Source organism: Callospermophilus lateralis, chromosome 13 (assembly GCF_048772815.1).
Source record: "Callospermophilus lateralis isolate mCalLat2 chromosome 13, mCalLat2.hap1, whole genome shotgun sequence".
NCBI classification, from domain to species: domain Eukaryota; kingdom Metazoa; phylum Chordata; class Mammalia; order Rodentia; family Sciuridae; genus Callospermophilus; species Callospermophilus lateralis.
The window spans coordinates 58,252,745-58,280,304 of record NC_135317.1 but is presented as its reverse complement, the minus strand read 5'-3'; the positions used below and the strand labels follow the sequence as shown (position 1 = coordinate 58,280,304).

General features: G+C 45.4%; 1 protein-coding gene across 2 annotated transcripts in view; it reads left to right on the top strand.

The window, feature by feature from the left end:
* The first annotated feature begins 2,309 nt into the window (after window positions 1-2,309).
* Window positions 2,310-27,560, top strand: part of Stum (stum, mechanosensory transduction mediator homolog) — a 63,026-nt gene continuing 37,775 nt past the window's right edge. For both annotated transcript variants that reach the window (XM_076832215.1, XM_076832216.1), the window contains exon 1: window positions 2,310-2,573. In XM_076832215.1, coding sequence (XP_076688330.1) covers window positions 2,372-2,573 — 202 coding nt within the window. In that variant the 5' untranslated portion in view covers window positions 2,310-2,371. The remainder of the gene's footprint in view (window positions 2,574-27,560) is intronic.

Genomic DNA, 27,560 nt, shown 5'->3' with positions numbered 1-27,560 from the left:
TGTCACTCCCTTGCTTAAAATGTTTCAGTGATTCCCCATCTCCATCAGGATGAAGTCCAAGTTCCTTTAACTCCTGCCCACCTCATCAGATACAGCTCCTGTTCCTGCCCATCCCAGCCCTAGTCCCAGCCATACTGCAATTCCTGGAATATTCGCTACTTTCCTAGGCTTTCAGACCTCCTATGTGCTGTTACTCTGGCTGGATATCAGGAAGATGACCAGATATTCACGAGATCATCTGAGTATTGTGGGATGCAAATTCGTTTCTTTCTCTGAAATCCTTTTTTTTTTTTTTTCCAGGAATAAAAATCAAGTGGCTCTAAAACAGTCCAGGTATCCTGCAAAAGAATATCCAAGGAATGTGGGCTGTTTTCTAGATCTTTGAATAAAATAATGGTTATGCAAATGGATTCCAAAGCCAGATTGCCCGCATTCAAACCTCAGCTCTGTCACTTCAAGTGGATGACTCTGTGCAGGCTACTTAATTTCTCCGAGCTTCAATTTCCCGATCTGTAAAATTGGGCAATAAATAAAACTTCATAGAGTTGAGGTAAGAATTAAATGAGTTAAAGGGTGTAAGATGTTTAGAATAGTGCCTGGCAGAGGATGCTTGGCTAAATAAGTGCTTGTTTAAAATAAAAGAAATTTGTTTACTCTTGTTCAAGGCCTGCTGAGTGTCACTGTTTTGGAGAGACCTCCTCTGATGTCTCCCCATACCGGCTGGTTTCACAGACAGGTCCATGTTGTTGCAGCACTTTCAGCATGTCACAGCTTGGCATTTGTCACTGCCTCCGTAATTCTAACACTGTGGTTGTCAGTGTCCCTCAGTTCATCTAACTGATTCTTGAAGGCAGGGGCTGAATTTTATTCATTTTTTTTATTTCCCTAGAACCTGAGTCATAGTAGGCTTTCCATAAATGTGTATTAAATAGAATCTTGCTTTGGTTTTACAAATGCAGTAACTCAAGCCCAGGAAGGGCTAAATGAGTTCTTCTAAGCTATACAGGTAATTAGTGGCTAAACAGAAACTAAAACATTTTTTACTGCCAGGCCTAAACTAGTTAGGTGTGTGTTAATATCACCACTAACCCCTGGCCATTTGCTTTTAAAATGATTTATCAGATACTTATAAAATAATCCAAGTGCTTTTAGCATCTTCTGAGTCCCTGGACCGATTTAGCATAAATCACTATTATTCTTGGGGAAAAAAAAAAGAGAGAGGATTACAGGGAAGGAAGTAGATTTGTCTCCTTCCAATTATTTAGACAATTTGCTGAATATCTGGATAATTCCGAAGCCTTGAATCTCCCTCATGTAAGAGGTTACTTTCATCCATTTACTCTTTCCAGATGCAGAAGTGAAGAGGTATTATTGAGAAAGTTAAATTCCTTAGGGGGTCTCCTGCTGCCGTCTGGGACACCGCCAAATCTTGCTTATCTCAACTGCCGAATTGTCAACACCAGACGGCGCTGTGTCCTCACTACGTCGAGTTCACAAAAGACTGTGGTGACCCGCCTCCCACCTCGCCCACCCCCGCCAGCACAGTCCAGGGGATGCTTCCCAACACCCGCACCTCGCCTCTGCAGCAGGCGCATTTCTTTTCGCTTTCCGAGTCAGTGCGTGGACCAGAGTGTGTGGTGGTGATGTTGGAGATGGTGGAGGTGGTGGTGGGTGTGGGTGTGTAGATCAGTGTCTCCTGATCTACACACCTGGCTTGGTGTTTGAAAAGCTGTATCTTCTGCTGGAAGCTCTATCATGGAACCCTGGATTGCTTTTTCTCCGTGACTTGAAATACATTTAAGTCAGAACGAATCGGAGGGTTACTAGGTACCAGGAGCTTCGTATCCCGTGCTCCCTTCGCCCTAGCGTTAAATGCATCCCTCAGAGGACGGGACTCAACCTTGACTCTTTGCCAACGGTGTCAGCTTAGTATGCACGCCTAGTTCGTGCTGTTCCTTGGGCGAGATTTGGGGTTCACCTGTCCGGGGAGGGCGAGGTGTGTTCATCCCACGTGGACAGCCAGCTGTCTTTGCGTTCCTCTTCTACTTTCTTCCCTTCGCCCTGATTTTTCATTCCTTTTGAGTGATGTGTTTGGGGGGGAGAGGGGTTAAAAGGGGGGCGGGGTTGGGACCCAGCAGGGAGGGGCGTCGGAGCGCTGTCACAGAGTGTCACGCTGCCCTCCCCGCCCTCCGCCGGGGGTGTGGAGCGCGGCGGAGCGAGCTGCAGAGGGCCAGGCGAGTGGGGACGCGGGAGGCGGAATTCTCCGGGAGTCGCGCTGCACACGGAGCCCGAAGCCGGCGGTCGCCTGTTCCTGTGCGCTGGGTGGCATCCCGGGCATCGGTAGCCAGGCTCCCGGAAAGCGTGCCTGGCCATGGAGTCCTCGCATAAAGACGCCGAGACGGCAGCAGCGGCGGCGGCGGTGGCAGCGGCAGACCCCCGGGGGGCGTCCTCGTCGAGCGGGGTGGTGGTTCAGGTCCGCGAGAAGAAGGGCCCTCTGCGCGCCGCCATCCCCTACATGCCCTTCCCCGTGGCCGTCATCTGCCTGTTCCTCAACACTTTCGTGCCAGGACTGGGTAAGACTTGGTAGCTGTGACCCCTGAGATCCGGGGCCAGCCTCAGGAGGGCGGGTAGGAAAGGGGTTGGGCGCATCTGGAGACCCTCCTGCGGCGCCCACCGACTGCAAGTGCTGCGCCCGCGCTCGCCAGTCGGTGCTCCCACTGTCCGCTAGCAGGTGGCAAAAGAGTGTGGAATGGGCACTCCGCAGGAGAGGTGTCACTCCCAGGTCTCCAATTCACAGGCGAGGTGACGGGGCTTGGAAGAGCTAGAAACTTTGTGAGGAACGTTGGAGATCGCGGGCGGTGGCCCCGACGGCTCCCAGGGCTCCTGGCTAGGCGCCTGTCCAGGCGTCGGGAATTCTGTCCCTCCTTTCCGTTGTGCGCACCCATTTAGCAATCCGTCTGGCTGCCTGGTGGGGCCTTGGTGTCATCGATATTCTAAATATTATGCAAGCCCGTTCCTTCCAGGAGAGTGGTGCCAGAGCAAGAGGGGCTCTGGAGCCAACTTGGTGGCTTTTGAGGAGTTGGTGGATCTAGGGGAAGTGGAGGCAAGCAGAGTATAGGGGACACTCTGCAACCCCCTCTGCGTTCGCGGAGAGAGAGCTCTTTAACCAGTCTCTTCCACCTCCTTCCCGAGTACCAGCACCCCCGCAGGGCGCCAAGAGGATGGTGGGCGGTTTTATTAGTTTGGATGCATGTGGGTTTGGACTGCATCTGGCTGGCCAAAGGTGATCCACAGCAAGCCGAGAGCGTGCCCATGTGAGTTTGTGTTGGATTCAGGCTGCCTGGAGGGGCCCTGGTGGCATTGATATTCTAGATATTAAAAACAGAGGTCCATCACAGAGGTAGTGATGCAGGATGAGTAGAGGTAGAGAGTGAGCCTTTTTCCTGACCCTCCCTCCCTCAATCCCAAATCTCTGCCTCTACCTCCTCCCCCACCTCCAACTTGACCACTAGCCACTGATCTTGTGTGCAGAGATGTGACCCCTCTCACTGGTGCTGGGGGTGGGGGGGAGAGGCTGACACCTCTGGCTTTCACCTCAGGAGAAAGCCTGCCCCTGCCGGCTAGCCAATTGCCAGCACATGGGTCGGAGTTCCCAAGAGCAGAGGTCAGCTCCAAGTGGTTTTGTGTTTTTTTTTTTTACTTTGGTCTTTCTCATGGCCTTGCTCTTAGCCAGCTTGAAGGGACCTCACGGCAGTGGTCACCAAGGACATGCCCACCCACAGAGGACCTGTTCACTTTCCCCCTGTCACATATTTGTATATGTGCCCCAGGGGGCTGTGTTGGTCAGGGGCTCTATCTGCTTGAGCAGAAAGTTGAGTAGTCTTTAGTTGGGCTTCCCTCTTTAGACATGCCTTCAGCAACCTGACTCTGTCCCCTTGACCCATTCAGTGTCATCAGACCAGTCCTTCTTGTACTTTAGAGACTGTCAGGAGGCAAGCTGATGCTAATTTAGTTGTGTCAAAAATTTCTACCTGCTGGAGTAAAAAGAGACCTCCTGTCATCTCTCTGGAGAATGTAAAGATCATAAGCATCTGGTTTCTACTTTTTTTTTTTTTTAAAGTGGTGAAGTAAATGCCACCCTATAGGCTTTTGAGGAAACAAATGCATTGGTGCCAGATGGGAGTGGTTGCAAAAGTTCCTGTTGCCCAGGGAACCACCCCTGTGGGAGACCTGCCACAGGAGATAGCAGCTGCCCATCCATGCACCTTGCATGCCCACCTGGGTCTCATTGGCTGGGTACCTTTTCTACCCTTAGTCTAGCTTCAATGACAGGATCCATTCAACTCAACCCTGACACGTACTTCCAGCATCCAGCTTCAGTTCCTTCACAGCTGGCTTTGTTAGATCAGAATCCCATGGGATTTTAATTAAACACACACATGCGCATGCGTGTACACACACAACTTTCTAAGAAGCCAGGAGAAAATAAAGGGGAAATAAGCAAATTGCAAAAGTAATGAAACAGGTGAGACATGGTAAAGACTTCTGAATTTTCAGTGACTTAACCCAGGCATTCTTCCTGCCCCCATTTTGCTACAGTATAGTTTCTTAGGTGCACAGGTCCTATCTCCTGTCCACAAAGATTGTGAGCTCCCTGACCCTTGGTAGTGTTTCTTATCTGTAAGTCAGGGACACCTGTTTCTCCAGATTGTTGGGAGGATGAAGTGTGATTATCTAAAGCCCAGGGTCAGGTGCGTAGGAACATGACCAGAGATGGTGGGTCTATCCTGCTATTTTTGCTCTTCTGCAGAGCTGAGCCCTGATCCCATCTGCAGGTGGGGGTTGCTGTAGCAGTGGCTGCATTGCTTCTAATCACTTCTGTTCTTTCTGCTCAACTTTCCACCTATAGTGGAGAGACCTCAACAGATCATGCAAATCTTGCAGGTAGTTGGTGTTTTGTTTTGTTTTGTTTTGCCCCCCTCTCCTGCCCCCCTCACCCCGACTACCTCTGCCTAGGAATGGTTTGAATTGGCCCCAGCTCTTGCTATTCTCTCCTTAGCCCAGATCTTCTCCAAGTCCTCTTGCCTTATTGGAATATCCAGTGACAACTGAACATCCATGCTGTTTCTGCTCTTTGATGAAATGCTGCTCCTTTCAATGTGTTCACTCATTCATTGGGTCAACACAGACATCCACCAAATGCCAGGCAATGGGTATATAAGAATGAATGAATCAGTTAAGATGTCCTGGACTGTTAAGGAAAATTGATAAAACTTTGCTGAGTGCTATGGGGGCAGGGGACAGAGTATTTTAGCAGCAATTAATTGTTCCTGAGGTTTGGAGAGAGCACCTTCCAGAAGTAGTGGTGGGTTAGAACCTTCTGAGGAAATCTATCTTGTGACCCCAAACACTTGCCATCCTCACTATAGTCCCACTCCCTGGGAACTATGTAGACCACTGACCCAAAGATTCCTTCATTTTTTCTAGAAACTTCCTTCCTTAAAAGTCCTCTCCTTGTTTGCCAACTGGATGAGAGAATAAGCTTTTTTTTTTTTTTCTCTGATGTAGATGTCTCAGGTCTACCTAGTCTTCAGGACCTTGGAGAAGCCCCATCCTTAAAATTCCCCAGATTCTTCTCTATCCAAGCAACAGTGCCTATCAGGATAATGTTCATACCATAAGAGATGTTTCCTCTCCTGAGAAGTGCATGGGAAGGAGAGGTAATTTATGATCATCTGACTCCTCATTAGAACATGACAATTTCTTAAAATGGACTATGTGAGAGAGTGATCCCCAGCCCTGTTTATTGAAATTCTGCTGATTAAGATCATTACCAGTATCTTCATGTCCAATAGAAGGTGTAGATGTATATATGCCATTTTTCATGCATGTAATGAAAATTAATTGCTATACCCCAAAATGGTCATAGAATTTGTCAGTGAAGGATTATAACTGTGCTTCCATATTTAAAAATTTTATCTATTGTGATTTGGAAAGACAAAAATGTTGATGACTCAGATAGGGACAGGGAAAGTGGGAAGGAGGACTGACCATTAACCACTCCATCACACTGATGCTGGCCATTAATCTACTGTTCAATATTACACAAACATTTAATCTATCCCTAATACACTGCTTACTCGTTTACACCATTAAAGTCTTGTTTCTCTAGTAAGAGCACCATAGGCTGGCTCAGCTTGTATGTCTCTTTCCTTTAGGCCTGAGACTCAAACATCTGATTAATCATGCCTACCTTGTGGCATCTTTTGTATTGATGACCTTGTGTTACTGTTCTGAGAGTTCATTCTTTGCCTAGCTACATAGATTGTAAATTCCTCGAGAGCAGCAACTATTTTAAATTTCTCCTTGAAACAGCTTGCTATAAATGAATACACATTGACAGAATTATACTCCTGGAACAGGCGTTAGAGATCATCTGGTCCAATGCCTTTCTTTTATATATAAGTGAAGTAGGCCTGAGGATGCATGGACCAAGCAGGTTTGCCTCCTCTCAACCCTACTTCTGGCAGCCATAAAAAGCAACCCCAAGATGAAATTAACCTAGAGGGCAGTGAGTTTTCATTACAGTGGAAGGATGGTAGGCTCCAGGAAAGAGGTTCTCTGAGGATGACATAAGATGGTAATAGTCCATATAATAGACTATTATTGGGACACTGCGAGAAATCAAGATCACAACAAGAAACAGAAAGAAAGCAAAACCCACAAGCCAATAAAGATAAAAAAAAGCTATGCAAAATCATTAAGATCCCAAGGTGAAGCAAACTGCCCAAAGAGATCAGAAGGTTAGTAGGTTTCAAAAAATAATAGGAAGATGCCAAACAATAATTAAAGTGAGGAAGGATTAGGAAAATATTAGGGCTATGATACACAAGGCATATGTTTCTTCTGTCAAAGGGAAAAAGGAAAGGTAGTCATAAACTTCAGGAAAACCGAAAAAACATTTTTATGAAAGGCATAACTCAAACATGAAGCAATCCAAAATGAGGCCTGATTTGCAGTAAGTGGTAGAATTTAAGATAGATTCTTAAATGCACAGGTCTGTGTCATTGGAACAGTGGTACAGGATATGGGCTCTTTTACTCTGCAGTCAAGAACATTTGCTTAGTCATAATGATATAAATGCTGCTCAGTGCTTTTCAATTTCTAAAGCCAACAGCAAACCACTGAAGACTCCTTAAGAATAGCTACAAAGGAGAATATAAAGATTTCCCACCTTGACAATGTAAAATGAAAAACACAGCTTGCAGAAGTTGGAGAATGAAAGAGGAGAGAAGTGGAATTTTGTGAGAGAGTAAAATTATTGTTCCCAATCATTCACTGTTCTCCCTGAAAGGGGATGATTGTGCATTCCCACCTGATGCCATATGGCTTGGCTGCCTCTTGTAGGGAGAGAATACTTCCTTCCTTGCTCATTGATAGCAGGCTTCCCATGTGACTTGCTTTGGCCTATGAAGTAGGAATAGAAGTGGCACAGGACATACTGAACTGACACTGTAAGAGGCATTGTTAGATTCTGCCATTGTTCTTTCTCCTTTTGCAAGAATAATGGCAGGTCTCATAGGGGTACTATGTTTCCACCTGGTTCCCAACACATCAGAAACAGGGTATAACAGGCCATGTAAATGAGAAATCAGCTTGAGTTGCTGAAATTTTGTTGTTAGCATTGTTACTGTCCCAGAATTATGTGCCAAAGCTGACTAATATGTACAGTTAGTGTAGGGGAATCAAGTGATGTTGGGTATAGTTGACAGATTAAGAAACAAGTAGTACAAAATGACCAATGAATAAACTGCACTGGTAAAATTGGGGCCATGGAACAATAGTGACGTGCTGGAACAAAGTTGGAATGAGAGTAACGTGAAGCTAAGGAGTGGTGCAGGCAAGCTAACTCTTAAGTATCATAGCATAAATTCAGTAAGTGATGCTTCAAGTTGATGAAACATGAAAGAGTAAGATAAGCACACTGGAGATTAGAGAGAAACTGCAGAATTACCACTGTATTGCATCATTGATTTTCCTCTATCTACTGGCTCATTCCTCAAAGCATATATACCTGCCGAAATTATCTCTCATCTTCTAAAAATAGCCTTTCTTGAGCCTGCACCCCTCTCTGGCCATTGCCCGTTTCTTTTTTCCCCCTTAGAGCAAAATTCCCTGTAAGACCTCTCTGTTGTCTCCAGTTTCCTCTCTGTTTCTTGTGAATCCTCTATTTATGTTCTACCCCTATCACTCAGCTGTACTGCATTTGTGAGGGTCACCAATGTCTTCCAAGTTGCTAAAGGCTGTGGTCAATTCTCTGCCTTCCTCTTCTTGGCCTGCTAGGTAGTGTTGGATACAATTGCTCCCTTCTTGCTCCTTGAAATGATTTCTTCACTTGGCCTCTGTTTCCTTATATCTTGTGGCTCCTTCTCTGTTTCTCTTGCTCTTCTTAACTTGGAAATTTCCCAGCACACCATCTTCTTGTCTTTGATCTTCTCTCTTCTACCTGTACTTACTCCCTTGATGACCTTGACCAATCTCTGGGCTTTAAATTGCCATCTCATGATGATGCCTCCTCAATTCAGATCCTCAGCTCAGCCCTCTGCCTTGAACTCCAACTGTCTTATATCTAACTGTCTTCCTCACATCTCCTCTTAGAAACCAAAGACATCCTAGACTTGGCCAAACTCTTGGTCTTCTTCCCCAAATCTGCCTCTCCGTCAACTTTCTTCATCTCAGTAAAATGTTCTGTTGACCTGGAACAAAAACTGGGTCTTGTCTTTGAGTCCTCTTTTTCTCACACCCTATACCCAATCTGTGAGGAAACACTCTTGGCTCTCCTTTCAAATTCTATTAATTATCTGACCACTTCTTACCACTCTGGCTCAAGCCTCCATCTTCTGAATTATTTCAATAGCTTCTTAAATGGTCTGCTGTCCCTTACAGTCTGTCTTCACCATATCAACCAGAGTGATCTTCGTAAAACAAGAGTGAGTCATATCATGTCACTTTTGACCCCAAATCCTCACATTTCCCACGTCACTCAGAGTAAAACTCTACACTACCATAGACCAGAACCGTCCAATAGAAATATAATCTAAATCACACATGGAATTTAAAATTTTCTAGCACTTATATAATGAAAAGTAAAAAAGAACAGGCAAAATTAACCTTAGTAATATATTTGACTTAAGGTAATATATCCAAAGTGTATCATTTCAATACACAGCACAAAATCATTGATGGGATATTTTGTGCTTCCATTTTTGTGTACTGAGTTCTCAAAATCCAGCATGTGTTATCCACTTGCAGCACATCTCAGTTTGGACCTGTGTAATTTCAAGTGGGTGTGTAAACAAAATTTGCATTTCTTCTGAGATGTGAGGAGGAAGCTAGCTGTTAGTGGGAATGGATGTGGTCAGTAAGAGATGTATGTTTTATTTCAATGAAGTGTAGACAGCCTGCTAAGCAAAGGAGAATGACTTCCAAGTGACTTCAGCATCATCTCTCTCTAGACGTGCTTTGTGTTCCTACTACATGCCAGGTCTGTGACTGGAGCTGGGATGCAGTCAAAGAAGATGAATCCCTGACTTCAAGGAGCTGACAGGCTAATGGGAAAGCAGACTCATGAACACAGACGGGGGTTTGTGCTTTCAGGGAGCATGCAATTCAATTTGCCCGGGGCCCATGCAATTCAATTTGCAGCAGTGAGGGGATGCTTTCCTTGCAAACTTGGAAACTTGAGAAATGAGCAACAGGCTGAACAGAGTGACCTGGAGGACACTGAACTAAATGATTGCAGTTCTGTGTCAGATTCATGATGCCACAAAGCATCATGAAAAGGGAGGTGAGCCAGGAGGAAGAGGCTTCAGGCTCATTCTGATTTCTCAGTAGCATGACTGTGAGCAGGTCACTTATTCTGTCTGACCCTCTGTTCCTCTGTTGTAAAAATGGAAATAATAATCTCTGCTTAGATGCCTCACAAGGTCATTATGCTCTGTTAACTACAAAACACTCCATGGTTGTAAAGTGTTATCATTATAAATTAGCATTCACGTCAATTGACAGTTGCAAAATTGCCTTTATTCCCAAGATCATTCCTGGAGTCTTTCTCAGGGTGACACCAGCGGATGGACGTGTTGTGCAACAAGCACTTCCACCTTTTTCAGCTTCTTGGTCCCACACATCTGACAGAGCTAAGACCTGGAGTTCCTTCTGGCATCTTTGTTAGTCAGTTTTCTATTTCTATAACAAAACAAGTGAGATAATTAACTTATAAAGAGAAGAGAGGAAAGGTTAATTTTTTTCTCATGGTTTTGGAGATTTCAGTCTGTGATTGATCTGTCCCATTTCTTTGAGCCTGTGGCAAGGCAGGAGCATATGGCAGAGCAAAACCATTCACTTCACTGCCAGGAATCAAATCAATCAGGGGAAGAGGAAGGGACTGGGTCCCATTGTGCTCTTTGAAGGCATGTCCCCAATCACCTATGGTTCTCCCACAGGCCTCATCTCCTAAAGGTCCACAGCACCTCCCAATAGTGCCACCGTGGAGATGAAGCCTTTAAGTTTGGGTTTTGGGACTCATTCAAAATACAAACTATAGCACCTGATTAACATCACACACCTGACACATTGGGATGAAGGGCAAGAGCCCACATTCTCTAGGTTTGGTTTAACACACTAAGTGGAAGGTTTCTACATGGTCCTCTTCAAACCCTGGACCTATGCAAGGGATGTGTCTTTGAGGGTAACTTTATAAATTGTTAAAAGGTTGTAGGGACATTGCTGTGGTGAATCAGTGTGTATGTGTAGCGGGGTACAGATATGTCCCCATAGGCTTTACCAAAAGTTATTTTACTATAAAAATTAGAGGAAAGTTCTTGTTTTTTTCCCCATAGCCTCAAGACATGTACTCAGTGGTTCCTAGTCTTGAAACCCTGTCACTTAGGGCAGTGTGGGGTGGCAGGTTCATTTTTCAGCAAGGGACTTTTTTCCTTGAGAATGGAGTGCTAACCCTCTCTGGCATAGGCTGAGTACATTTTCTCAAAGCCATGCTAGGAATGACATTTCTAGGAGAAAGCTGATAAGGGTACAGTATTTTCCGAATTGAAAGGCAAAACATGGGGATTAACTATGCCTTTATTTTATGAAAGGTCTTGAATTACTTTGGAAAAAAAGTCACTTTTCTGAACCAACTAAAAAGACATGATACCAGGGCTGTCCTTGAACCTAAATGTGTGGAAGTTCTCTCCAGGGTCCTCTGTTTAGCCAAGCACTTGACCAGTTCTGTTGACTGAGAAGTTTCACCCTGAGGCCAAGAATAGTTTGACTTTGCTGGTGAAGAACATTCCAGAAACTTCAACAAAAAGAAAATGATTCAACTTTCCTAAGGCCAAGGAACTTTAGGGCCTCTTTAACCCTCTTCAATTTACAGACAAGAAAAGGGATCTCCCATTTATTCCAGGGTCTTCCTCAGGATCTCACCTGCAGTTACCCCTGTCCCCTGGCCTTCCTGCCTGGTTTGATGTGGAGGGTCAATTCATATTTGCTGAATTAATTGCATGTTCCAGAGTAAATAAAAATCTGGGGAGAATTGTGGAGAGGTCAGAGCTGGCCACCAGGACCTTCTTCTTAGTGCCCTAGCCTCTCCCCACCACAATAAATGCTATTGAGATATATTTACTATACTAGATTTTAGTTATTATATTTATTCTAGATAAATATTTATATGTAAATATTTACTACACCACACAAGTCTGTCTCTGTCTGTCTGCCTATGTCTCTCTCTCTCTCTCTCTCTTTCAGTTTTGGGGATTGAAACAGGGTGGGGGAGGTGCTCTACCACTGAGCTATATCCTCATCCCTTTTTTGTTTTATTTTGACAAAGGGTCTGGCTGAGTTGCTTAGGTCCTCCCTAGGTTGATGAGACTGGCCTGAGACTTGTGATCCTCCTGCCTCAGCCTCCCCAGCCTCTGGGATTGCAGGTGTGGGTCACCATAGCTGACTCACAAGTCTCTCTTTCAAATTGTACAACTGGATGGTCTTTAGTAAATTTGCAGCTTTTTGCTCATTCCACAGCTCTCATTGCAATCTCACTATTTGACCACTTCTCTTTCAGAATTTCATAAGCTTCCTGCAACAAGAACTCCTTAAAACAGGTGCTCTTGAGGAAGAGGGGTTGGTTGAAGACCCATAGCCTGGCTCTTTCAAAGTTCTACAGGGGCAGGAATCCCCATCTCAGAAGGTGAGGCTCACCTTGATGCTCCAGGTGGACCAGAAGAGTCCAGAGGCAAGGGAACACTCTAGGAGGTTGGCATATTATGTGTTACAAAGAAGCATCTTTGAAAAACACTCCACTGGGATAATTTCTCAACGGAAATGGAATAACCTGGTGCCAGTGGCATCAGTTGGATGGGAGGTGTGACCATGGGAAGGCAGCCACTTGCTCTGGGAAAAATGGGCTCTCTGGTTCTGGTCAGGGGTGTAGCACTGGCCTGTGAAGTGTCACTCTTGGGGCAAGTTGCCGACAGATTCTCCAATAGCCATTAGATGGAAATGGAACTTCCCAGGTTGCACCTGGGGGTGGCTGTGGTATTACCTTACCATGCCAATAGAATTTCTATGTTAGCAGATTAAGCACATCTCTGTTCATATCTCAGCTCTGATCATTGCCTTCTATTCTGAGCTCTTCAGTAGCTCCCCACTGTCCACGGAACTAAGTTCCTATTCAGGGTCTAGTGAGTGTCCCGTGTCTTCCCTCCCTTTATGTATTTATGCATGTTGCTCCTGCTGTACTTCCTGCCTGGACACCTTCCCCACCACCACAATCTAACTCCTATGTAGCCCTCATGGCATATTTCAAATGCCCTCAAATGCCACTCCAGTGAGGTGGGCTCCTCCTTCCTTGGAATGATCGAGTCACTTAGAAAGGACATCTCTCTTGCTCTGTCTTAAATTCTGGTTCTTTTGTGGTTGCCTTAATCCTCTTGTGTGAAATCTCCTTGAGGGTGAATGTTATGGTTTACTCATCTTCTACCTCCCATAGCACATACTGCTCTTCCATCGAGTATTTGTTAAACTGAAGATTAGTTGGAACGGTGGAGTCAAGAGGAGATCTGCTATAGTATCAAAGCATCCTCCAAAGGCCCAAGTGTTCAAGGTTTGGTGATAGAACCTTTCAGAGAAGGAGCCCAAGGAGAGGAAGTTAGGTTATTGGGGGCATGACCTAGAAGGGGATATTGGGACCCCGGTACCTTCCTCTCTCTTGGCTTCCTGGCCACCACGAGGTGAACAGCTTTGCCCTACATATGTTTCCCATCATGATGTGCTGCCTCAGCACAGGCTCCCAAACAACTGAGCCAACCAGCTATGGCCTGAAACCTCTGAAGCTGTGAACCAAAATTAACCTTTCCTATTTTTAAGTTAATTTTATCAGGTATTTTGTCATACAACAGAAAGCTGACTCACATAAGGTCCTTGCTCCTTTAGCCCAGTGCTATCTTACTCAAGTGGCACAGTTTCCATGTCACTTCTTAGCTTGCCTATCTTAGAAGGAAGTAGGGTCAGGATCCTCAGGGCTCCACACAGGATAGGGGTGGCAGGGAGCATGTTGTATGACAGCATGCATGTCTCTGAGGAGTCCTTGGTGCCCTAAACACTTGGGGCAGGAACATGGACCAGAGCAGAGGTTTGGGCTGTTATATCTCTGGGACAGACAGCCTGCTCTGTTGGAGACTCACTGGAGCAGTTATGATGTAACGGAACAGGACCACCAGCCATAATTACTGTGTCCTTTCAAGTCATGTCACTAATGATAGATAGGTGTCAGGGGAATGATGGAGGTGACCAATCTTAGCAAATCTTCTCAATAATTAAGGGCTATAACCATCAAATGTAAATCTAGGGGAAAAGATTTTTGAGGAGTAGGATATTTATTTGTATCATCTTAAGATATCTCTCCTTGGAATGCTTATAACTTGCAAGGGGGAAAATCAGAGTGGAGAGGCCACTGGCATCTTGACTGGGTGAACAAAATTAAGATGCCCTAAGCCTTGGAAAGAAACCATGCTACACGAAAGAAGCCCATCACACAACCCACATGTTGTGTGATTTCATTGATATGAAACGTCCACAGTGGGCGAATCCAGAGAGACAGAAAGCTGGGGGATGGTCCTGGGGTGGGGGGATGGGGAGTGACTGCCACTGTCTATGGGGTGATGAAAACATTCTAGATGTTCTAACGTCGATAACGGTGATGGTCGCAAAACTCTGAGTATACTAAAAGCCACTGAATTTTTGAAAGGAATGAATTTTAGGGTATGTGAATGATATCTCAAAAAAGTCATTAAAAATTAACATCATCGATAAGGGACAGACAGATGTCTTCTGCCTCCTGATGTGGTATCCTGAGAGGGACACATCAGTTTTTTAGTCTTCCTGCCAGTGGCAATAACTTGAACTTATTCATGTGAAAACATCAGGCAAACCCAAATTGAGGGACATTCTACAAAATGCTTGTCCTGAAGTCTTCAAAAATGTCATTGTCGTGAAAGGTTGAAGGAGACAAAAACATGACAACTATATACAAAAACATGATTTTGAATTGGAACCTGTGCTGAAGGGGAAGAGGATATCAAGAAGGGCATTCTTTGACAATTGATAAGATTGGAATGTGGACTCATTTTTATCTAGTTTAGATTAAAAAAAATTCGGGGGCAGGGTGTGCCAGGGATTGAATTTAGGGACACTCAATCACTGACCCACACCCCAGCCCTATTTTGTACTTTGTTTAGGGACAGGATCTCACTAAGTTGCTTAGCACCTCGTTTTTGCTGAGGCTGGCTTTGTACTTGTGATCCTCCTGCCTCAGCCTCCCAAGCCACTGGGATTACAGGTGTGCACCACTGCGTGGAGCTTACATAAAGTATTTTATTAATATTAAGCTTCCTGAGTTTAATAACTATACTGTAAACATGTAAAAGAATATCTTAGTTCTTTGGAAATACACACTAAAGTATTAAGGAATAAAGGGTCATCATGTCGGCAACCTATTCACAGATGGTTTGGGGAAGGGAGAGAATGTAAAGAGCGAGTCTGTCTTGGCAAATGTAGTCATGTAAAGAAAGAGAGAGACTGTCATGGCAAACTGATAATCTGGGGCTGGGGTTGTGGCTCAGTGGTAAAGTACCTGCATCACATGTGAGGCACTGGGTTCAATCCTCAGCACCACATAAAAATAAATAAATAAAATAAAGGTATTGTGTCCATCTACAACATATATATATATATATATATATATATATAAAAGTAAAGAAACTGATAATCTAAAGAGTAGACATTTCTCTGCATGATTCTTGCAAATTTTTTGCCAGCTTGAAATTATTTTAAAATAAAAAATTAAAAAAAAATATATAGACAGCTAAAAACCAAACTAAATACTCATGACATAGTAATTGCCTAGAAATCCAAATTACTGTACCATAAGTCAGTCACATCTTCTTTCACTTAAGGTCTACCAGCTCTAACTAAATCATGAGCCATCTGGGAGGCTACAGGAAGAAAGATATGGCATAAGGAGGCATTGATTTGCAAGGCCAAGGTCTCCAAAGGAAATTTTGGACCCCTATCATTAAAACCCTAAGGGCACAACAAGTTTACTGCAGCCATTTGGGAATCTGAGGTGTTCCTCGGCTCCATCAGCATATGCTTGATTATAACTGAAATTAGCTTCCCAGGAGGCCAAGGCCAGAGCACACAGTTGGATTCCCTTCAGTGGCCCATGGGGTCTAACAGGCTGTATTTGTAGCCTTCCTTTGGGGCCAGCTAGGAATCTGAGTGCTTCAGCCAGAGCTGGAGCATATCCCAATGCTACAAAGCTATTTTGGAGAAGTCTGTATTTTCTTAGTTATTCCTCTTTTTGACATCTCAGTTGGGGTCCAAGAACCATTCACAGACCTCAAAGAAACCACTTCAAACCACCAACCAATATCTGTGCCATGCATACCAAGACTGGGCATGGGAGAGCTGCCCCCTAGTCTTGGCTGCTCTGAGGGGTCATGTGGGTGAAACATGCAAGTGGAATCCTTCCAGGAATCATCCTGTGGCCTGACTCAGAAGGGAAAAAAGTAAACATAACCATCTTAGGACTAAACAGCTGGGGTTCTGAGGCCCAAGGCAGAAAGGGTAGCAACCCCAACTCATCCATGCTCCCAGGTTGACCTTGGCCAAAAGGCTTGGGTAGCCTTAAGTCTGACTCCTAAAAGGAGCCTTGGTGCTTGGGAATTGATTTGGGCTAAAGAAAAAGCAAACAGAAAATCCGTGGGTCTGGCAAGATACCTAACTGCTTGGGCCCACTCTTGGGACCACTGTGTGGCTTATTTTTCTTTTAATTTCTCATCTGAGCCCAATACAGCTTATGTCTCAGGATGGTTGCAAACTCCACATGTGGGTTCCCCTGAGGACTTGAAAGCAGAGTCTACCCTGTGTCAGTATGCAGGTACTCAGGAAATGCTTGGACATTCACCAAAGCCCTCCTCGAACGCAGACACAGGGGAGAGAGTGGGTGAATGATTCTGTTGCCACAGGGTTGTTTCCATCCCCCCATTTCATATTTTAGGGGGTCCCCACCAACCATCACAGACCTTGGGGCATTGGCACTACTACCATTCATGAGGGGAAGTGCAAGTGATTCTTAACATATATCTGAAGGCAATTAACCTATGTTCTGAAGATAGTCAACGTTCTAAGGGGAGATAGGGTGATGGATAGAATATGCATTAAAACCAAGCATCTTCCTCAGGATTATCTGGTCTACCTACTACATACTTTTTTGTTTGTTTGTTTGTTTTTCTCCAAAGTGTGGCCCAGTGCAGTGCACCCAGGACTATCCCTGCCATACTTAACTGACTGATCATGGACTGGGAAGTGTGCCTATTCCTCAAGGAGACTGTGGCCTTCTTGGATTGAATTCTGGAATCCTGGCTTCCAGCTCCAGTACTGTCGTAACTGCACCTGTGGCCTGAGAGTGTTCATTTGTCTGTACCTTGGCTCCACTTGGAGCTTATTTGAAACAAAATAGTTATTATTCTTGCTTCTTTGTTTGTGCTGAGAAAATAAAATCAGAGCTATATGCACCTTGACATAGGAAGTATGTGAAAGTAGGCTCTAGCTTCTTTTCCTGCTGATGGGAAATGGAGATCCACTTCCTGATCCATCCCATTGAACATGTGAGAAGTCTTGTCCTTGAAGAGGTGGGCAAGAAAAGAGAACTGGAGCTTGGGTTAGTTGGCTCCCACTTCCTTGTCAATTATGATAATTTCTGGTCTGCTCTGGACCGAAAGAGCTGACTTCTATGACTTGAATCACTGGCTCCCTGGACCTCCTCATTTCCTGTCTATAAGGATGGCTTCCATTCTGCAGCCCCGACCAATATCCCAGTGCCAGCACTCTCCAGACTCAGTCAACCACACCCTTCCCTCTGGATGCCCACGCTCAGGCCCAGGCAAGGCAATGGTCTCCTGCTGTTGCTAATCACAAGCATTTCAAGGGTGAAAGCCTTTGGTTCCTGCTGGAAGCCCCTGTGGCACAGAGAAGCTTGTTTCTGGCACCCCCCCAGTGGACTGTGAGATCCCGATCCTCCAGCCTTTGCACCTCACTGACTACCCCTCCCCCCTCCCTCTCGTTTTCCTGAAAAAGTTGGTTTCAAACATAGTCTTCCTGGAAGCTCTGGAACACCTGGTACATGAAGCCAGAGCGTGCTGTCATCTGAAAAGCATAGATGTCCACAAATGGCTCTTGGAGCTGAGGAGATGCCATAGTCCCAAGTAGGTTGGGGGATGGGACAAATCCAGAGGTGGGTGAAGTTTGAGAAGGGACCAGGTGGGATTCCTCACCCCCAGCTCTTCCTCGGATAGCTCTGGACCCTAGAATGTGGCTCAGAGATTTCTGGTCTGTCCCCTCTTGTCCTGAGGACTCCCCAGTGGCATAATCCAGGCTTCTGCCCCTTCTCATCTCAGATGGCTAGAAGCTTTGGTACCCCCCCAGGAATTCTATTTCCTGCTCTTTCTTGAAGCCCTCATCCTGGAAGATGCAACATCAGCCTAGTTTGTTGCTTGTGTTTAGACCTAAACATCTACTCCTCCTTGCTCTTCATGCCACAGGGAAAAGCTGTTGAAAGTAAATCATCTGTCAGTCCAGCGTAGTCTCCACTCCTTGTATTTATCATTTTGCTTTTTCTCCCCCTCCTCCCTTCTGTTCCTCCTCCTGTGGAGCCTGAGACCAACTAAGGAATGAAATCATCAGTTGCATGGTTTGATTTTTCTTCCTGCTCTCACAAAAAGAACCTCCACTGTTTGCATTGTTAAAGCCCCCAATGATTCCTTGTTATGAGAAGAGTCATCAAAATACGCCTATTGCATTTTAAATCTTACAAAAGACACCAAAAATTAGCGCATCATCTGCTTAAAAGATCTCCTTTGATAGCCATACCAATTACATATTTTAAAAGCAAAAAAGGTTCTGGTTGGTACTTCTGATTCTGTGCCCCCCTCCTCCCTGTGTGATTTGTGTGCAGACTTCTGAGAAGTAGGTTTGTAATAGAGATTCAGCCAGGCTAAATCACAGCGGCAGAAGCTTATGCAACTGCTAAAAACCTATGAGTTAAAAATGGAATAGTCTTGCAGAGTGGGGAAGGTAATAATATCAGTGATGTGAAAATAGAAAGTAAGAAATTAGTATTTCAGTGGTTCAGGTGTCTTACCCACATTTTTCTGCACCAGAAGATCTTGGAGTCATTTTCCAGCATAAATCCAAAGTTCAACCTCTTATTAGAAAAATCAAACTTTGCTTTCACAGACTCAACCCTCTGCCCTCAATTAATCCACAGACAAGAGTCTTTTTTTTTTTTTTAACTGACTTCTTTGCCATCGAACACATTTTGTGTTTGTTAGAATCTCTGTGTTCACTAATGCCCATAAAGGAACAGATTTTAGGTTTTTATAAGTGGGTTTTGTTAATTTGCTATTTTAAAAATACTTGTGAGACCTTTACAGTTGCCATGGCGATATAATTTCCATAAACATGATTTTTGTGGGGATTTTTGCACATTGAAGGATGAGGTTGATATGCAGTGTTGGGGGGAAAGTAGGTGGTGAATTTGGCAGCCACCTCATGGCTCCTTCCCTCAAATGCTGCAAATAAATTCCAAGAATTCATGTTATGGGAGGGCCATGGGTCTCCAAACACCGCTGGTGACACAAGAGACTTCTAGAAAGTGAACTGATCAACTCAGAAGGAGACTAGCCTGTTCCTGAAAAGAAACCCGGTGAGGTACAGGGTTCTCTGTTAATCAATGGTCCTCTCCAGGTCAGATGGACCTGCAGTCTCTGCCCAAATCTCTTGGTTTCAAAAAGCCTTTGTAGACTAGATATCTTGCAGCCATTCAAGGGGTGGTGAGGAGTCTGAGTGCCCTTTTTTCTCTTTCAAGCAGATTCAGGCAAAAGTCTCACTGAGCGTATAATACTGCTAAAATTCTGAACATTTGCAATGGAAAATAATGGGAAGTAAATACACAACATTTATTAGCTGTTAAGCAAAACAAGAAAACATTAAATAAGAAGTCTTTTTATATTCATCTTGAATATCAATGAGGAGGAAAGGTAGATTTAATTAGAAGAAGAGATAGATGGTCCCAATGGCACTAAATGACATTGTTTTTATCAATGTTGTGAGGCATTTGTTTTGGCTCACAAACAGGAGCTTACCATTCAACTTTATTTCCCAGGGAACAAACTATACTAAGAGTTGGAGGGAGAGGCAGAGCAAATAAGAGAGAATTTTCTAATCACTAAAAACCACTTTGGAAAAGAAATAACATATACAAAGAATCAAAAGTGGAAGTGTGTCCACATGATCCCACCCAGGGCTCTCTAGGAAGTGGGTCAGGATTTGGTGACAGGCGCTTCCTAATTGAGCACCTGGGTTTAGCCAAGGGTTTGAATCATACAGAATTATGAATCATAAGGAATTATGAATTACTAGAAAGCCATTGTGTTAACTGACATTATTTATGTACTGTTGGAAATGTGAACAGGGGGCCACCCAGAGGAGGTGGCAGACAGTGTCTGGCCAAGTGCTGATCACCATGGCTTGGAAGCCAAACGTGAGATGAGAGGAGAGGTCATGTGGGTGCCCCGTGTATGCTCACGTGAACCTGCATGTGTATCTTCTGTGCCTAGATCAGTGCACGTTCAGAAGTTTGCACAAGGTAGAAAGATGCAGGGTGCCAGCCTCAAGACGCATGGTTTCATCCTTCACACCAAGGGAAAGGCCCAAGGACTGTCCCATCTCCAGACTTTGCAGACTCTGCAACGACAGCTGGCAGCTGCTTCCACTTGAGATTTGTTAAGCACAGTTTTTGAAAAAGAGTGATGAACGAAGGCGCCAGGCAACATTCTGTGCTTCTAGAGCAGCAAGGGACAAATCTCAGTTGAGGGTGCTCCAGGCTGTGGGTTTCTTCAAGGGTTCAAGGTGACAAGGTGGGCACATTTGCAGGCAGTGGCTTCACTGCCTGGGTCCTGGGGACCCGCCGACATGCCTTCCCCCAGCTAGCTCTGCTACCAACCCAGGGCGGGGCAACTTGTTCAGGGCCTGCCTGAGCTGCCCAGGGGACTTCCCAGGCAATTTTTGTTTGCTCAGAAATAGCCTGCAGGAATTTGGCAGCAACAGCCACAGGAACGTGGCTCCCCTCCCATCCAGGGTGGAAGTTGGAACCAGAGCGCTGCAGCAGCGCAGCTCCAGCCTCTTTCCTCAACACACATTTAATTAAAAAAAAAATTTGTTTTAAAGCATCAGTAGCAGGCAACTTGGCTGGGGCTGGTGGGTGGCCAGGAGAGGAAAGGAGCTTGTTGAGGAAGGAATACACACTTGGGACTGGCTGATGCCACACTGTTTGCTGCCCACTCTGAATGCCACTGCCCAGCTGTGGGGAGAAGTAGCAAGCCCCTGTGCTTGGATTTCCAAGGTGTGAAATGCAGTGGGGAGCTTCACCCAGGGGCATTGCCCTCTGAAGTGCACCTCCCGTCCCTGCTGGGGGTGTGTGTGTGTGTGTAGATGCATGTGCTTCCCCAAATCCTGAAGATCTTTTTTTGTTTGTTTTTTGGATAAATTTCTTTTTGAGCTGAAAGAATACTCCCCAGATCCCACTCTGCCAATGTTAGGCTGTATGACTTTGGGGAAGTGACTTACTGCTCTGTGCCCCAGTTTCTTCATCTGCAAAATGGGCATACTGTTAGTACCCATCTCATCAGACTTGGCCGAAGATGAAATGAGTTATTCCATATACAGTCCAAGAACAGAGCTTTGCACATAGGATTAAATAGGATTTTTGTTATTATCTTTGGGATTTCACTGTGTTAAAGCCAGCCCTCTCTACCCCTGCCCCAGTCTAGCTCTCAGAGCCCTGATGCCATGTGAACCCACTAGACTGAGCCCATCAAGTGGAAGACAGGTCTTCACTCAGTTCTGTACCTCCAAGCCTGGTATGTAGCAGGTGCTCAGTTATTTTAGAGAAAATTAGCAAGCCAGGGATATGGTTGATGTGGTCTTAAACTGTGGTTCTCTAACTTCAGGGTGCATCAGAATCCCCTGGGAAGTTTAGCAAAACTCCCACCCTCAGAGAGGCTGGTTTAGTATAAGTAGGTGTTATGGTTTGGGTATGAGCTCCTGTGTGAATGCAGGAGTATTCAGAGGTACAATGATTGCATTGTGAGAACTGTAATCTAATCAGGCCGTCCTGGCTTGAATGGACTAGCTAGGTGGTAACAGTAGCCAGATGTGGTGTGTCGAGAGGAGATGGATCACTGAGGATGTGTTCTGGAAAGGTTCCTCTTCCCCAAGGCCCCCTCCCCTTATTTTCTCTCTCTCTGCTTCTCGAGGCACCAAGTCCTGTTCCTTTTGCCATACTCTGCCACCATGAGGTGCTGCCTCACCTTGGGTGAAGCGCCATGGAGTTGCCCCACCATGGACTACACCTTTGAAATTGTGAATCAAAATAACCTTTCTCTCCTCTAAATTATCATTGTCAGGAATTTTGGTCACAGCAAGGAAAATGACCAACAAAGAGTGGGGTGGGGCTGGGGAACTTACATTGTCTGGCAAGCACCCCATTGGAAGAACACTCCTCAGCTGAAGGGGTTCTCAAAACCAGGGCCTGGCGGAAGAACTAGGGTGACCTCTTCAGGCAGAATCCTGGCTGCCTGGCCCTTGTCGGTCTTTGGGCAGGGTCCCCTACTGGAGCTCTGGCCTGAATGGTCTGGTAGAATCTCCAGGAAGACTGGAGCCTTCCAGGGCTGAATTTGGTTTAAAGTGTGTTTAACTGGTTAATGGTTGCATTTGGTTTGAAGTGTGTTTAATTTGAAGGTCCTCTTCAGCGAATGGTGAGGTCAATGTCCTTAGAGATACTAAAAGCAGCCTGCAGGACACAGCTGCAACTCACCAGTCCCTCCAGGGGCCTGCTGCACATCAGGACCCTTCTGGTCCTCCAGGCTGGGCCCGTTCTACTCCCTCCCCACCCCACACACCCCTGCTTGATGTTTGCTGGTGGCTTTGACTACAACAGAGTCCTTTCTGCCCTAAGCCATCACCCCAGTGTGGAAAGTGTTTCCTCTGTTCAGGTAATTGGAATGGGACTTGGATTTTCTTGAGGTTCAAAATATGGCCTTTGGTAAGCAGTTGTTAGAATAACCCAAGTGGCCCAGGAAAAGACAACGGTGGAGTAGAGTGAGGAGGAATGTGCTTTTGTGGAGCTGTGTTTAAAGATACCTCTGGGATTTGTTTCTTAGCAACAGGACTTCATCCAAAGCACACTGGCGATGTCAGAACATCCAACAATGCCTGATGCCTGCAAGTGCCATGTAAAATAAAAGAAAAGCCTACCGAGCTGGAGAGGAGAGCCTGAGCATAGCTCCTCCAACAGGTGGAAAAGCTTGGAACCCTGAACAGAGGCAGTTGCCATGGGTCTAGTCTAGGGAACATCAGGGTCAGACTAGTTCCAACCCCGCAGAGGGCAGGCTGACTCCTAGGCATGACTCCTCAGCATTCTCACCAGGTCCAGCTTTCCTCCTTGGAGCATCATACTGGACCCTCAGGCTTCCCTCCTTCCCTACCCCCTGGGGGGCCCAGCATCCTAATAGCCTGGGTGAAGCTATTAGAGACCTAAATCCAGAGGTTCTTAACTTTGTTTTGGTGCCATTGGACCCTTTAGCAGTCTGGACCCCTTCGCAGATTAGTTTATTTTTTTTAATGTATTTAAAAATATATTTAATACACAGACTTCCAAAAACACCCCAATGATGTTAAAAAGCAGTTATTAAAATATTAAGTTTGTATATAGAAGCACTGTAAGTTTGCATTAAATACCAAGATCCAGCATCGGGTCTAATGACTACTATAACTTTGAGATCGTGGTGCGATGATAGTTTGAGAAATCAACTTCACACCTGCGATATGGTATGGAAATGTCTGTGGTTTTGGTCGGTGATGAAGACCAGGTTCTGCTCATGTGGCTGAGGTTGCTGCCTGCATTCGAAATGAAAGGGAATGCGAAAATTGAGTTCAACGTTAGTGAAGATTAAGATGTCATTGTTTTTCAGTGTCAGGTCATGGATCCCCTGGGGGGTGTGTGTTGGGGGGTGGAATAGATGGGTCAGGGAAGACTCCTGAGTTCCCCGAGTCTCTGTATCAGCCATGGGGCAGCGTTCCTGGGATCCAAGCATAAATTCCCCAAGCTCTGGGCAAATGCTGAACACCTTCCGAGTGCTTCTGTCTTGGCAGGAAAGTTGTGGGGTCCATGGCACTGGCACAACTTTCAATGACTTTTTTCTGTCTCACAGATCAGGGCACAAAAAGTTAGAGCTGAAGAAACCTTGGGGAAACACTCAATCCACGCTTCCCATTTTATAGATGTGGATACTGAGACTGAGGGAAAGAGCAACTCTCTCAAGGCCACAGGACTGAACCAGGGCTGGATCCTAGGGCTCCTGAGCCCGATCCCTGAGCAGGATTAGGGGGAGGTCATGCCTTACGCTGTGGAGAGCCGCAGGGATGAAGCTGAGTTTGCACCTATTGCAAGTTATGGATTTGACTTGTTGCTGTCCTTGTTTTAATGTAGCTATCCAGAGAGTCAGCCCCGCATCCACGGTGCTGTTTCCTGAGTGGGTCTCATACTAGTGATCTGGATCCCTGCATAAGTTAATTGCAACTTCCAACATGTTTTCCAAAGAGGAACATTAGTCCTGCCATCCCTGACTCTGCCCTTTCTAACCTCAGCCAGGTCAGTTAAGCTTCTTCAGGCTTAATGAACCTGATGTCAAATGAAACCTGTTACACAGGCTTGTTGCCATAAAGGAGTTAATACACATAGAGCATTTGTGACAGATGGTGGTGGGTTAGTCACGGATCTCTCCATTAAAAATGTCAGGAAACCAACTCAGCTGGTTTGAACAGAAGAGAGGATTTGTTGGTTCATAGAAGAGTGAAGTCTAGAGCATAATGGATTTCAGGCCTTGATGGATCTAGTTGCTCAAAGATATCCTCATGGCTCATTTCTCTTTTCAGCTCTTAGCCCTGCTTCCATTAATCTGTTTGTTCTTAGGTGGACTTTTTCTGCATAGTAACTCTCAGGTGCTCCATGGTGACAATGTCTTTGAAACTGGCAATTTCAGTGAAAAGAGGCTTCTTTAAACAAACCAAAAAAAAAACTTATTATTTTTTTTTAATTTAAAAAATTTTCAGTGTGAGGAATTGAACCCAGAGCATCTGGCATGGTAGATAAGCAGCTGGACCACTGAGTCACTTAAGAAATATTTTTAAAATAAAAATTGTGTGGGTTGGGGATGTGGCTCAAGCGGTAGCGCGCTCGCCTGGCATGCGTGCGGCCCGGGTTCGATCCTCAGCACCACATACAAACAAAGATGTTGTGTCTGCCGAAAAACTAAAAAATAAATATTAAAAATTCTCTCTCTCTCTCTCTTTCTAAAAATAAAATAAAAATAAAAACTGTGTATATTTAATATATAAATAAATGGGGTTACCAATCAGAGAGGAAAATGGAGGATGACAGTGAAGTCATATCCACATAAGAGTGACCCTTTCATTAATGGCATGTCGTGTTGATATGTTAATCTGCTTGACTGGAGTACTGGTTATCATTACATATCTGTGTATATGTGAAATGAGTTGTCAGACAAATCCACACATGAGATGACTACTACAGTAAAGTGAGTTAGCTCATTCATCATCTCTTACCTTTTTGTGTCCACGGTGAAAATGTCTGAAATTTACCCTCAGCAAATTTCTAGGATATGACACAGCATTACTAACTATAGTCCCATGCTCTAGAATTCATCATCCTACATAACTAAAGCTTTGTGCCCTTTGACCATCTTCCCATTTCCCTTACCTCCCTGCCCCTGGTAACCATCTTTCTATTCTCTGTTTCTGTGTATTTGACTTTTTAGATTCTGCATATAGGTGAGAACATGTATTTTGCAGTATTTTTCTTTCTGCCTGGTTCATGTCACTTAGCATAATTTCCTCCAGGTTCAGCCATGTTTGCAAAAATGGCAGGATTTCCTTCAAAGGGAGGGATGTTCCCCCCTGGTTGCCTAGCAAAATTTCCTTGAATCGAATCTCATTGGTTAGGCTTGAATCATGTGCCCATCTATGGGACCATCTTGTGAACCAGTCATTGTGGCCTGGGGGAATGAGATGCTTGGCTTAGCCAGATCTATGTCATGTGACTACCTTCGGAATTGAGGGTCAAGGTCAGTCCCACTCAAACCACATGGCCTGAGCATAGGGAAGAGAATGCCAGTGGGCATGGCTTTTTAGAAGAGGGAGTACTAGTGTGAGGTAGGCAAAAATAACAGTTGACCAGAGCTGGCGAGGGACGTGGTGACTTCACATAAACATTCGCATCTAGGTGAGGCTGAGGGTGGGAATGTTGTCAACTCCCAGAATGGAAAGGGCTTTGCAAGGTGGATGAGAGAGACCCCAGGGACTGCAACTAGACTGAAGACTAAGAAAATAGACGCCACGTTAGAGAGATTGCCTCTGATATGAACCCGGAGGCTGGGTGGAGGAATTTCCTTGGGGAACTTTTCACTTTGGGAGGTGTAATTTGACCTACAGGTCTGGTTCCTGTCTATCTAGTCATTTCTTCTCATGAACAGGCTTTACAGGGAAATGGTGATGGGGCCCTCCAAAATCTATTGTGTAGTTGGGATGTCTAAATGTCACCAAGGCTGTAGCCAAGCTGGGGATGTGATAGGAACCTTGAAGCCCAGAAAAACTGGGAGACTGTCTCTTGCAGGAAACAAACTAGAGATACAGAACAAAGCATCAGGCTGGGGTACAGGGGACCCCAGGGCCACAAGTCTCACTGCCTCTCTCCCTCAAGGGAAGGCCTGCTCTGCACTTATAAAGGACAAGTGAAGGGAGCAGGTGTGGATCATTACCCCCATCTCATCATGAGTTTCAGGCAGTGCCAAGAGGGTGTCCAGCATCCAGGTGACCACATAGGTCTGGATCACATGCCTGGGCTCCCTGCTCTTGGTGCTGCCTAATTGACCAGGAACTGTGTGTGTGTTAGGACCAGGCATCTGAAGTGGGTACAATGAACTTCACCCTTTCTAGCAGGAGGAGGACCCCAAAGACCTCAAAGAGCCTAATGGCCTGCCCAACATTAAAGAGAGGCATAGCCAGCTGAACTCAGGCAGCCTGGCTCTGGAAGCAATGGCTTGACCTCTGCCCTTCACCTCCTCCCTCACAAGTTCTGTCCATCTGAGAGGATTTGTGAGGACCAGAGGAGGCCTGCATGGCACGGGACCTACAAAGAGTATGCACTTGATAAAGTTGAGCATTGTCGTAGGGCCCTGTGGCACAGGTACTATGGGGGTACCCAGTAAAGTGGGGTCAGAAAAATTGGGGATCACCTCTCACTGGGGAATAAGTGTTCCCAGAAAGTCACTTTGGCCTGGACTGGGGCTCCAACAGGCCTCCCTCCAGTCCCCATGTCTGCAGAACTCTCAGGGCTGGGGAGGTAGAAGAAGAGGTGGTGCAGGAGGTGGTGAGCCAGGTCCCTGTGCTGAGTAGCTCAGCCCAGTTGGCTGTAGGGAGCTGAGCTGGGGGTGGTTGAGTGGCAGCTGGAAAGTTTGGGATCGAGTGGGTGAGAAAATGGACTGAAGGACTGACCATTTAGCCTACACAGCCCTTGTCAGGAAAAACCGGAAGGTGCTTCTTGGTGTCAGTATGAAGACAAGATTTTCCAAAGTGCCATTTCTAAGAGGGAAAAAGAAGCAATTGTTTCTACAGAAACCACAAACTGTACCCCGCCATCCATCTTTCAGTTCCTTTTAGGCACATTGGAGCCTGCCGTGGCTAATTCGAACCATCAAAACATTAAAGGAAATACACCCTGAATGCATATTCTGCCTTTCACGTTTGCCATCTTCTTGCCCTAATAGGAAATGTCTGCTGGTGAGTTCTCCCCAGAGTCTGCTTTG